The following is a 12,055-nucleotide window of genomic DNA, read 5'->3' on the forward strand; positions in this document are numbered from 1 at the left end:
TTTTTTCTTAATATAAATAGAATTCTTTGAATAATACGATACTCAAAAATGTTTTTCATTTCACGTAGAGAAATAAGGATTTTGCAGTTACGCTCCGCCCCTTGGCTCACGACGAATACAAAAAATCATCACAATGGAGATCGGGCGGGTGGGCGGGCCTATATTTTGCCTTCTTTTTTCTTAATATGTGTAGACTTATTTCGGCAACAAGAAACTTAAAACGTGTCTAAAATGGTAATTTTTTTTAGTAATCCACTTAAATCCTCCACTTTTCTTCTGATTCGTCGAAAAAGCAAAAAAAAAAACTGGATCTTTTCCAAAAATTTTCGAGAAAATTCGTCAAAAAAAATCGAGTCATCTTCGATTGAGACACAGACAACGAATTTGAGTTAACTTTAGTTCTGCTTATTAAATAACCAACAATAACCAGGATATTTTTCAAAAATTAAAAAAAAAGAGTAGAAGTAGAATGAAACAAAAAAAAAACACCCAATCAAATTTTTAGGAATTTAACTCGTTACTATGGAAATTTGCAATTTAACACCTTTTAAATTTAACAAATTTTTCCAAGATTAATAGAAACAAAATTAGTCTTATCTTAGCAAGTTCTAGCCCCACCCATCCGCCCCTTATTTTCTCAGAGGATACGTCATTTACCAAAATAAGTCTTATCTTGGCAAGTACTAGCCCCGCCCACCCGCCCCCTATTTTCTCAGAGGGTATGTTATTTGCAAAAATAAGCCATCTTAGCAAGTACTAGCCCCGCCCACCCGCCTTCTATTTTCTTAAAGGATATGGCATTTGCCAAAATAAATCTTACCTTAGCAAGTAATATTTTAACTTATAAATAAATCATAAAAAAATAAAATTCGCAAAATCAAATCGTATAATTTTTCGAAAAATTTAGATTTATTTACTTTTGACCAAATTTTTGGGATCACAATTTTTCGTTTTTTTTTTTTTCATTTTCTTTAACTTTTGTCAATGTTTGCTCAATCTATTGGTTTCATAGCTTTTCGTTTTTTCGACTTCCAAATTCTTCAATTTTTTGTTTCTTCAATTCTTCGATTTGCAGTTTTTCAATTTTGCAATATTTCGATGTTACAGTTTTTCAATTTCTTTTAATTTTTTGACTTTTCAATTTGTCGTTTCTTCAATTTTTCAAGTTCTTGTTTTTTATTTTTATTTTCGTTTTCTAGAATTTATATATTAATTTCGCTTCTTCATTTCCATTATTTTTTCAATGTTCCTTCCCATTTTATAACTTCTCGTTTATTCACTTTTCAATCTTCGATTTTTCATTTTCTCGTTTTTGCAATTTTTGCATTTTTTGAGTATCCGCTTTTCTAATGTTTATAATTTTCAATATTTCGATCTAATCTTTGGTTTTATTTTGAAACCTTGACTCTATCAAATAGCAAGTAATTGTCATAAATGTCTAATAAATGTTTATAAAAAAGGCGTTTTAAAACAAAAAAAGTTACCAGTCGTCCGATGGACTCGATTGCAATACTTCCTTCGCTCACACTCGTAAAGTAAAAAGGAACCTATTTAATAAACAACGTCTTTTTAACGTCTCTAGTCCAGGCATTAATGACGTTGTCTACTCCATTAAATGTAGAAATTAAATTATTTTGAAAATTTTTACTTCTTGGGGACAGGGTACATCAGAGAAATTGCTGCTTTCAGGTTTTTTCGACGTTTTAAAACCCTTCGAGTACGAAAAAGTAGGTCTCCCGTTTTCGTCTGTCTGTCGTCTGTATCAATTTTTGTTAGGCAGATAATTTTCGAAGCCACCGATTGTTGTAAAATTTTATAAAAGTGATCAAAAAGTTTTAGAGTTGACCATGGAAATATTTGTCAGGAGTGAGGGAAGTTCTGTCTATAATAAATAATCTTAAACCAATTTAAATATGTCGCCAACCAGACAAATTTTTAGAAAAAATATTGAACAAATGTAAAAAACACAAATATTTAATTGTCAAGGTGACAATTTTTCGCCTCCCAGCATCCCTTTTATGTTAATGTATAGTTTTTATTTCATTAAACTTAAACATATTTCTTTTGTCCTGTGTATCCCAAATTTATAAATTTCGCTACGCCACTGATTACTTAAATCACTTAAAACAATATAGATTGTGCGCCAGATGTTCTGTGTTTACAAATAGTAGAAATGGTGAGAATTTTGGATTTAATATTCATTTTTATGTGTTTAAAAATAATCATACAAAGCTACTGAATCCTGAGAAAAAATAAAAAGAGCACGGGATGCGGTGCTGTCAACTTAAAAAAATTAGTTCCTAACCAAAAAGTTTTAGCAGGTTTTAGTGAGATTCATAAGTGGCGTGGTTACTAAAGAAAAGGCGGGAAACTTTGACAGATGACAGATTGCGACTTTATGTGTTACTAAAATAATCAGGATTTGTTTTAGATACAAACAAGTGTAATAAATTATTATTTAATACAGATTTTATTACTACATACAACATGGATCACCCGGACCAAGTGTCGTCAGGAACGTGTACACACTGTGGAAAAAGATTTGCCAGTTGCAAGCTTAAAAATCGACACATCAAACGAATACATGGAATGGTTGCACAGGACACTCGGAGGAGTCACGTTTTATGTCCATTGTGTAAAGAAGGAAACGGTTTAAAAACATATGAAAATTTACGGCATCATATTGAACAAATTCATGAAGTACCAATAGAGCATGTGAAGTTTGAATTTTCTAGCGAACAACAATATGAAGGATGGAAAAATGCCGAAAAAGTGGAGGCAAAGTATGCAAAGTATAGAACAACCTCATGTAAGAGCTACAAAACTGTGAATTATGAGTGTAATAGAAGCAATACGAAAGGTAAAATAAACATTTTATATATCAGTCAGTACAAAATAATTAATTACCTATGATGAATTGATTTTTTAGGCTATGAGAGCAACTACTGCAAGAGAACTGAGAAAGCTGGTGGCACAATAAAAATACCTGGAGTGTGCCCTTCAAAGTTAATTGTTAAAATTCATAGTGGTAAAATTTGTTAATCATTTGAGAAAAATGACATTACAAATTTAATTATTATTTAGGTGGAGAGATAACTGTTGACTATTGGAGAACCCATGTTGGTCACCAAGAGGATGAATTAAGATGCCAGCATTTGTCAACAGTAGATAAGAATATGGTGGTTGAAAAATTAAAGTCTGGTATATCAATAGACAAAATTTTAGAAGATACAAGAAAACAAGAAGGACCTAAATTGGAACGAATAAATTTGTTAAATAAAAAAGACATTGCATATTTATCCAATAAACACAATATTGAGAAAAAACAAGAAAGCAAAAATAAAAAAACTGCTGAAAATTTTGAACAAAACTCGCAAATTGGGGTTAATCATCAAGAAAAAACGGTGCAAAAGGAAGTGGATGAAGTGCCTGAACCAAATAGCAGAATAATTAAAACAGAATATTTAATGAATTGGATAGCCAAGTTAAATGATGAAACGTTTGGTAGCTTTTGGGAGGACATACAAGGAGCTATGAGAAAGGCAGATCAAAAAAGTAACAGAACAACTAAGCGGAAAATAAAGAATACTTTCCTACAAAAGAATGTAAAAAAATCGCATTTGGAATGGAAATGAACAGGATAAATGATTCTTAAATTAAGAAACTGGGACAAAAATGGTGCAAAGAAAAAATACCCATCTTGAAAATCAGGTGAATATGAAATACATGATTGTGTGCAGTTTTACTTGCAAACAGAATATGAGAAGCAGTTTGACATTTTTCAAATTTAAAACCTGTAAGTGGTAGCAACTAATTTATTTTGCTCCTTTCTAAAGTCATCAAGTAGTCATCAAAATTGTCCCCATCTAGCGATAAAAAATTGAAAAACAAACGAGTCGTAACAGCGCCACCTAGTGGTGGTTGAAAACTTTCAACTATTTTGACAGGTGCTTTTGTTATCATTTTATGTGCGCCTTATATTGCATTACATAAGTATATTTACTTGTAGTATGTTAAATTGTTGCCTTTTAAGCCCTCAACAACCACCGAACAAGAGGTTAACCAAGGTCGGATCGAAAAAAAAAATTGTCTAGATAAAAATAACTTCTTATGTTGGCTGAATAATTTTAGGTAATCAGTGAAATTTTAGAATTTAGTTTGGTGGCGTTTGTTGATCGTCAGAATGTTCAATCTTATAGAGCCGAATTTATATTTGGGTTGTCGACAAGCAGCTGAAAACGTAAATATACTTAACAAACACAAAATTACACATATCTTGACTATTGAAGATAAACGATTATCGCCCAAAATCACAAATAATGAATCTTTCACTACAAAATTTATTTTTCTCTATGATTTACTGAACCAAAATCTACTAAATCACCTTGAGGACACCTACGCGTTCATCTTGGAAGGAATGTTAAAAGGAACTGTATTAGTTCACTGTCTCATGGGCGTCTCCAGAAGCGCCTCCGTTGTAATAGCCTTTATGATGAAGAAATACCAGTTAACATATGAAGAAGCCTATGAAAAAGTCAATCAAAAAAGAAGAATATATCCGAACCCAGGTTTTGAAGCTCAGTTAAAATTATATGAAGCAGTTGGTTGTCAGCTGGAGGCTAAGGATATCAGTAACAAATTATTCAGATTATACATAGCAGCTAGAGAAATTAATAGTCATGGTTTTCTAAGTCAAGAGTTCTTAGATTTATTTACACCAGATCCTGGAGTAACTGCAAAGACTGAATTTAACTCTGAACAATGTGCCTATTTCTGCAGCCAGTGCTCGAGGGGTCTAGCGACCGAATCGAGTTTAATCCCGCATAAAAATAACGATGAAATTTGTGAAAAATCATATTTTGTAATGCCAATAGCCTGGATGAAGGATGCTTCTAAAACTATAAAATATACGCTATTCTGTCCAAATTGTGACACCAAAGTGGGGTCGTTTAGCTGGGGTGAAGACGGTATTCAGTGTGAATGCTCTTTTAAAATTTCTCCGGCCTTTTGTTTAACAGCGCCTCAGGTGAAATGTCTTTCAAAATAAGTTTGTTATTTTAATCGTGTTTCTTTGTAAAATATATATAGTTTGTTAAAAAGTGGTATTCTAATTTTATTGTCTCTATTTTAACCTATTTGTATTTGTTTCCAACCATTTAATTTTAATAAAACGATTTATATTCCTACTGCTCTGATTTTTATCGACTCGGTTTAAAATTCCAGTGTCTAGAGAAGTCTGTGTTCATTGCTTAAGCATTTCGTTAAAACTGGGACATGCGCACAATAGATACGAAACCCGCGAAAAATTAAAATAGAGAACATCGTGTTTAGAAATGGAAGATGGTCAGATTCAAAATTCCAGCCCAAAAGATAACTGTGTTCTTATATGAAAATGCAAAAGTATGAAGGGATTTTTTTATTAAATTTTGAAAAAGGGGGTCGGAAAAAACTCATAAAATAAGTCTCCATGGAACTTTCTTTGTACCATGAGTTTCATAATGTTTCAAATTAGAAAATCGTCAACTAAATGATCTTGCACTAATTACACTCGATGAGAGGGGCTATTTGCAATTTAATTTTGTTTTAACGTTTGTAAAAAATTTTTTTTTTAACCGGGACACCACTATATTTTTTTGAATAATCTGCTTATAGTAAGATCAGTTATTGTTTATGGAATGCATAATCACTTGTATTTGCAATTTTTTAGGTAGTGTAAATGCTCAAACATGCCACCAAAAACTTCGCACAAAGATTATTTAGTACTACAAATTGGCACGATGTGTTCAAAAGAACAGGGTAATCAAACCCCTGTGATAACCCAGACAATCCGCCATAATTTGACATGTGAACAAAATTTTAAAATCCGCGAAAAATTCAAATTTTGGAAGAGAAAAATATTGTTAATTCCTCCATTTTGACGAAAAACTGTGACTAAGTGCACTTTGGGCAGACTGAAGACCCCTTATAGCTCTTAGCTTCCAAAAGACAAACTGAAATCAACTCAGCAGATATTTGAATAGGTACTACAAATTTAAAAAATACAGGAATAGAGAAACAGAGAAAATAATCTGGATTAAAGTTATATATTAAACTGTGTTGTGACCGAATTTGAATTAAAATTTCGCGCTGAAAAAAAATTAACAGCGGTGCGAAATCACATTTGAATAATTTGAATTAAAAAAAAAATCAATCAAAAAGATCGTTAAACATAGGCAACCATGTGCATGTTAGCGCTTTTGGGTAGTGGGTAGTTCTGCTTGAAATTTTAGTTATAGGGTTGGTCAAAGAGAGCGGCTTGTTAAGAGAGGTGAAAGCGTCACTTTTGGTGTGTGTGTTGTGAGTGAGTAGGTTAAGTTTAGTTGGCTTGGTGGTTAATAAAAGGGAGGAAGCCTTTGTTTAATGACAATTAATCACAACGACGACGAGGCCACAGTTTCCCCAACAGGCATAGCCAATTCTTGCATTCTACTCGGAAAAATGCGAATTTTCGACCGACGCTAACACGTTGTGTAAATTTGAATCATTGTTTATAACTTCACAGTTCATGTTAGGAATTTAATCGTTAACTAGTCTTAACACAATTTAACAATCAGGAAATTGTTTAGATAAACACTTACTGGAGTTTTCATGAAATTCACTTAGTCAGGACTCGTTTGATTTTGTTTGTCTAATTAGGAATAAGTTTCTGGATGCTAATACTTAAGTGTTGCATTATAACACTTCTTAATGCTTCATACAAGATTGCTAATAGTTCATTTACGGTAGTTAAATTAACCTGATGTGGAACAGACCGTAGAAAAGTGCAGCAGAATTCATAATATACTGTCGTGGACTGACGAGGAGATTAAAGATTTCTCTCCTTAGACAGTTATCATCGTATCATCATCACATCACCGAGACATTTTATTTCTCGCAACGTTGGATAATTACATCACCGAGACGCATTTTCCCTCGTAACACAAGACGCATTTTGTGTGTATTTATCATATGTTTTGTTTGGGATAAACTCTCAAAACAAATTGTTTTAAGTAACCAATCACTTGGATCATAGCATAATTTAACATAATGTATATTCTTTGTTTGAATTGTTGATCAAGTGTGGTAAATATTCACCTCATGCAATTTTTCTTTATCTCATAATTTTAATTTCAGTCATTTTCTTTGATGTATAATTTAAATCGAAAGTAAATTTTCACGCCCTGCAGTTTCTAACTTCATGCGTGTTTTTTTGTCTACACAAGGTTTACTTCACACCAGATTTTTTCTTTTTATAAATCTTTGCTAGTTTTTTCCCATGTAAATATTTTGTTGACTAATTTGTCCATCATATAAAAATTGTCTGACATTCAATCTTAATCTCAGATCAGAATTATCTGCTGTTTAGAATTTCACAAGATTGTATGGCGAATTTAAATGTTGTTTATTGTTCTTTTTGAAACTTTAACACTTGTTCAGTTGTAGTTAATATCAGAGTCGTAGAATTGGTTAAATAACACAGAAACACGTGGTGAAAGCGGAGTGCGCGGTTCCTAGTCGAGCTGGCGGGATTTATCGCGCCATCTGCACAAAAGATGTAGGTTAGAATATAATTCAGGGGCGGTCGAGATGACGTAACGCTGTCGGCTTCTACCCCACAGCCGGGACCCAACTGCTAGTTTGCGTTTTAGGCATGTTCTTCGTGCTGGGCGGCAGTGTTTACGATAGATAGAACCACCGTTGTGGGTAGGAGAATAGCCACGACCAGGAGCCCCAAACTTCGCTCGTGCTACAACGCCCCGTTTGGGTATTTTTTTTGTGGTCTATAATGAAATTAACACAGTTCGACCGCCACACTCTTATAGCGCTCTGGTACCGCTGCCGCTGCATAGTTTTTTATTTAAAATTTGTGCTCTTGTTGACTGCCATAATTTTAAATTTGCCGCCGCTCGTCCGTAATAACTTGTGTATTTGCATCCAGTTACTTTAATTCAAATTTTGCTTTGTTTTTATTAAATTTGTGATATTCAAATACTCGCTTTCGTTCAAAGTTTTTTTTGGAGCTGAGCATTAAGGGGTGTCCTCACCCGACGTAACTTTGTCGCAGCTTTTTTTTTCTTTTTTTTTTGTCAGTGGAGGAATAAATAATTTGGTGTCCTCCATATATTTGGTGTTTTATTTAGCGGTACTTTTCCAACCTCGGGGTCCACCATTTGCATCTGAACGCATCCCGCCATTTTTCAAAACACAATGTAGGGTTCCATTTTGTTAGACGATCACAGCCAAAGCCAAATTTTGGATTTTTGAATTTTTCGCGGGCTTTCAAGTTTGTTTTCACATGTCAATTTAAGGCGGGATGTTTGGCTTATCACAGCTGCGTAAGTATTAAAATTACTTAAATGAATTACGCCATACTCAAGTATTTCAATCAACAAAGAATTTAGATTATGTTAAATTATGCCACACTTTATCAACAGTTTTAAACAACGAAGAATTTACATGATGTTAAATCAGGTTTTATTTCATGTGATTCATTATATCAATCACATTTATATATATGTATATACAATCAAAATCAAAATCAGCTGGTATCGGAAAATACTCGAGGCACTTCGAGGACAAAGGTTCAAATATAAGCCACAAGAGAAGTATTAACAAACTATTAAACCTGTAAGAAAATATTAAACCCCTCCCGTTTTTTCGAGTCCACGAGGGTATGAATTTTACCGCACTTCCCAAAGTCGTTTCTCTAAAAATAAACCAACGTTTAGATCAGTTTATGCCATAAATGAACTATTAGCGATAATATTGCCGTTGCTAAGTTGTAAACACTTTAAGATAAAAAAATGTATGCAACCAACAATACTTCGAAACAACTGAAAGCATATACCGTATGATTTTTTAAATTGAAAGTAAGGGAAGACTCTGGAAACAAAAGATGTGAAAAACGTAGGGTGTAGATTAGTTCATTTAACATCAATTTGTGCTAATAACAGTGGAATTTATATGTCAGAATATAATTAAATTACGTCTTTTTGTTTCCAGAACCTCCTCTCACGTCAAATTAAAAAAAAAAATTATACGATATAATCATTACTACCTTGAGAGAATTTTTTTATTTGAAATACCGTCCAAAGATAAACAAACACTTCAAAGTTAAGAACTACAATCACTCATGTATTTTGTTCTGATTTAATTACAAATTACTATAATTCGTATTTTTTGAGCTTTGAACAAAAAGTAAATTAAAACGCTAAATACCTATTAATAGTTATTTAGTAGTGAAATTTTCAGCATTTATAATTTCAGTTGGCAATTGTTCATCTTCAGTTGAGTAATTCATATGTCTGAAGTGTTTTATTTCTTAAGAATTTCTACGTCTTGAGTTGCTTCGCAACAGCTGAAATACAAATTGGGTTCTATAATAAGATTAGTAGTCCGACATGAGTCAGACAGACGAACTGGTCTGACGTCGATTTTTTTTTATTTTCACTTGAAAGATCTTGAAAGATTATTTAACTGTCACTTAGACATCTCAAAGAATAACAAAACATTATTTTCATATGAGCATTTTATTCCTGTATAAACCAACAGATCTGGATCTGGTTAGTATCCTTTCTTCATTTTTTGTCGTAGAAGTTGATGATTAAAAAGTTAATAACACAAAACAACAATTACAAATCCTCCTTTTATCAATATTGAGGAGTTATACCGCCATTTAAAAACAGGAAACGAACCGCTGTTTCCGATGTGTGTATGTATTTATGTCATATATCTAGCCAGTAATAGCACTAATAGTACTGGATGTAAATGTGTTAAAATTGAGTTTATCCACAAACCATATGCATAGTTTATTTCAGTAATTTTTATTTCGTTAAAAATTGAAATTTATTTAAATATCAGCAGAACCTGGTAGAACTATAGTAAGCGACGCCACTGATTATTGAAATCAATATCACCAGTGTCAATATTACGTAAAATATTGCGACACATGATGGCAATCAACATTAAAGGGGATTGAGATTTGGTATTTGTTTTAAGCATAATAATTATAGTTTACAGTTGCGGAAAATAACTCTTAAGGCTGTTAAATCCTTCGAATAAACGAATTTCAACCCATTAATATTTCCTATGTATTTGTGCCATCTAGTGGGTGGTAGCAAAAATTAAAAAAACTTAACGAATCAGAACTGCGCCACCTAATGTTAGCTGAAAACATTTTATTTCGCTGATAATAGGCTTAATTACTATTGGTGATTTTCTTATCGTTTTAGGTGTGTTTTATAGTTCACGATACAAGCAAGTTTACCCGGAGTATGTTACATGTTTAAGCCATCAACATCCACCAAACAAGACGTTAACCAGGTTTGAGTAGAAAAAAGAATGTTTATATAAGCAGAATTTCTTACATTAGCTGAATAATTTTAGGTAACTGGTGAACAGTGAAATTAAAAAAAAATCAGTGTTGTAAGGGTTCCTGGTCGTCAGAATGCTACAACTTATAGAACCGAATTTATATTTAGGGTGTCGACAAGCAGCTGAAGATATAAATGTTCTTAAGAACCACAACATTACACACATCTTAACTATTGAAGATGAACCGTTGTCAGAAGAAATTACAAAGAATGAATGCTTCACTACAAAACATATCTTTCTGTATGATTTACAATACAATCAAAATCTAATAAGTCACCTTGATGACACCTACACTTTCATCTCCGAAGGACTGACAAAAGGAACTGTATTGGTCCACTGTCTAATGGGCGTCTCCAGAAGCGCCTCAGTTGTAATAGCTTTTATGATGAAGAAATACCACCTAATGTATGAGGAAGCCTATGAAAAAGTAAATAGAAAGAGAAGAATATGTCCAAATCCAGGATTTGAAGCTCAGTTAAAATTATATGAAAAAATTGGTTATCAGCTAGATACCCAGCATACCAGTTATAGATTATTTAGATTACGAACAGCCGCTAGGCAAATCAATAATCATGGTTTACTACATCAAGATTCCTTAGATTTAATTATACCAGATCCTGGACTAGCTGAACCAAAGTCAGGACATTTTGCCTATTACTGCAGCCAATGCTCGAGGATTTTAGCGCCCAAATCGAGTTGTATTCCACATGAAAATGAGAATGAAATTTGTGAAAAATCGTTTTTTGTCATGCCAATAGCCTGGATGAAGCATGTTGCTAAAACTACAAAAAACAAGCTGCTGTGCCCAAATTGTAGCACGGAAGTGGGGTCGTTTAACTGGGGCGAAGATGGCATTCAGTGTGAATGTTCTGTTAAAATTTCTCCGGCCTTTTGTTTAATGCCCCCTCAAGTAAAATATCGTTCAGAGTAAGTTTACATTTTATCTTTGTCTTTATATATAGCGTAATATTTTGTTAAAAAAATGACCTAATTTTAATATTTATATACTTTAACTTATTTGTAAATTATTTATTTTATTGTAATAAAACTGTTTATATTTTAGTAGTTGTAATTTTTTCGAATCAATTTACAGTTGCAATGTTTGGAGAAGTACACTGCACTGTGTACTAGGGGCTATAGTACACTGTAATAACCTAAACATTCTGTCAAAATTGAGACATGCGCACAAAAATTATGAAACCCTCGAAGAAATTTTAAATTATGAACCTACTTTTTTTTAAGAAGGGGTAATTGCGACATAGAATGTAATGACATTAAGAAGGTTGGTGCAATACAAACCCTGATAAAAAAGCAAAGCAATATAAAATTGATGTTTGGAAAAAACTGAAAGAGATCATTTCCGAGAGGGCCAAATATACGTAAGGAAATGATTTGATGACGAATATCAAAAAGCAATAGAGGAAAGATCAAGAACAAGAATAGAAATACTAGAAAACAATTCAGTGGTGACGAATCATGAATAAGTCAGGTTCCAGAAAAGAGGACAACCTTCTATAGAATCATAATATGCAGATGTGGTCGTTTTGACAGCTTTTTTTCTATAGTTTATTACAAAATTTAGTGTCTAAAATAAGTTTTTGCCATGTGATCGGTCGATGAAGTACGAGGGCAGAATATGTTGCATTCGCATAATTAATTAGAT

The 12,055-nt window shown here is 32.7% G+C and overlaps 2 protein-coding genes and 1 long non-coding RNA gene across 3 annotated transcripts; all 3 read left to right on the forward strand.

Annotated features, from left to right (window-relative positions):
* Positions 1 to 2,138: 2,138 nt before the first annotated feature.
* LOC135130302 (uncharacterized) lies at positions 2,139 to 5,186 on the forward strand. Its single transcript, XM_064057668.1, has 4 exons — positions 2,139 to 2,176; positions 2,468 to 2,860; positions 2,930 to 3,028; positions 3,085 to 5,186. The coding sequence occupies exons 2-4, from the start codon at positions 2,488 to 2,490 to the stop codon at positions 3,633 to 3,635; spliced, it is 1,023 nt and encodes a 340-aa protein (XP_063913738.1). The 5' UTR covers positions 2,139 to 2,176; positions 2,468 to 2,487; the 3' UTR covers positions 3,636 to 5,186.
* On the forward strand, positions 4,184 to 7,805 carry LOC135129885 (dual specificity protein phosphatase MPK-4-like). Its single transcript, XM_064057155.1, has 4 exons — positions 4,184 to 4,967; positions 6,270 to 6,325; positions 7,499 to 7,573; positions 7,668 to 7,805. The coding sequence occupies exons 1-4, from the start codon at positions 4,184 to 4,186 to the stop codon at positions 7,803 to 7,805; spliced, it is 1,053 nt and encodes a 350-aa protein (XP_063913225.1).
* Positions 7,806 to 10,016: 2,211 nt separating this feature from the next.
* Positions 10,017 to 11,454, forward strand: LOC135130077 (uncharacterized). The gene is made up of 2 exons (XR_010280668.1): positions 10,017 to 10,341; positions 10,405 to 11,454. It is a non-coding gene; the product is annotated as an uncharacterized LOC135130077 (long non-coding RNA).
* The last annotated feature ends 601 nt before the right edge of the window (positions 11,455 to 12,055 follow it).

This window comes from Zophobas morio, unplaced genomic scaffold (assembly GCF_036711695.1).
Source record: "Zophobas morio isolate AGI-343-1 ecotype UQ-CSIRO unplaced genomic scaffold, CSIRO_AGI_Zmor_V1 ptg000017l, whole genome shotgun sequence".
NCBI classification, from domain to species: domain Eukaryota; kingdom Metazoa; phylum Arthropoda; class Insecta; order Coleoptera; family Tenebrionidae; genus Zophobas; species Zophobas morio.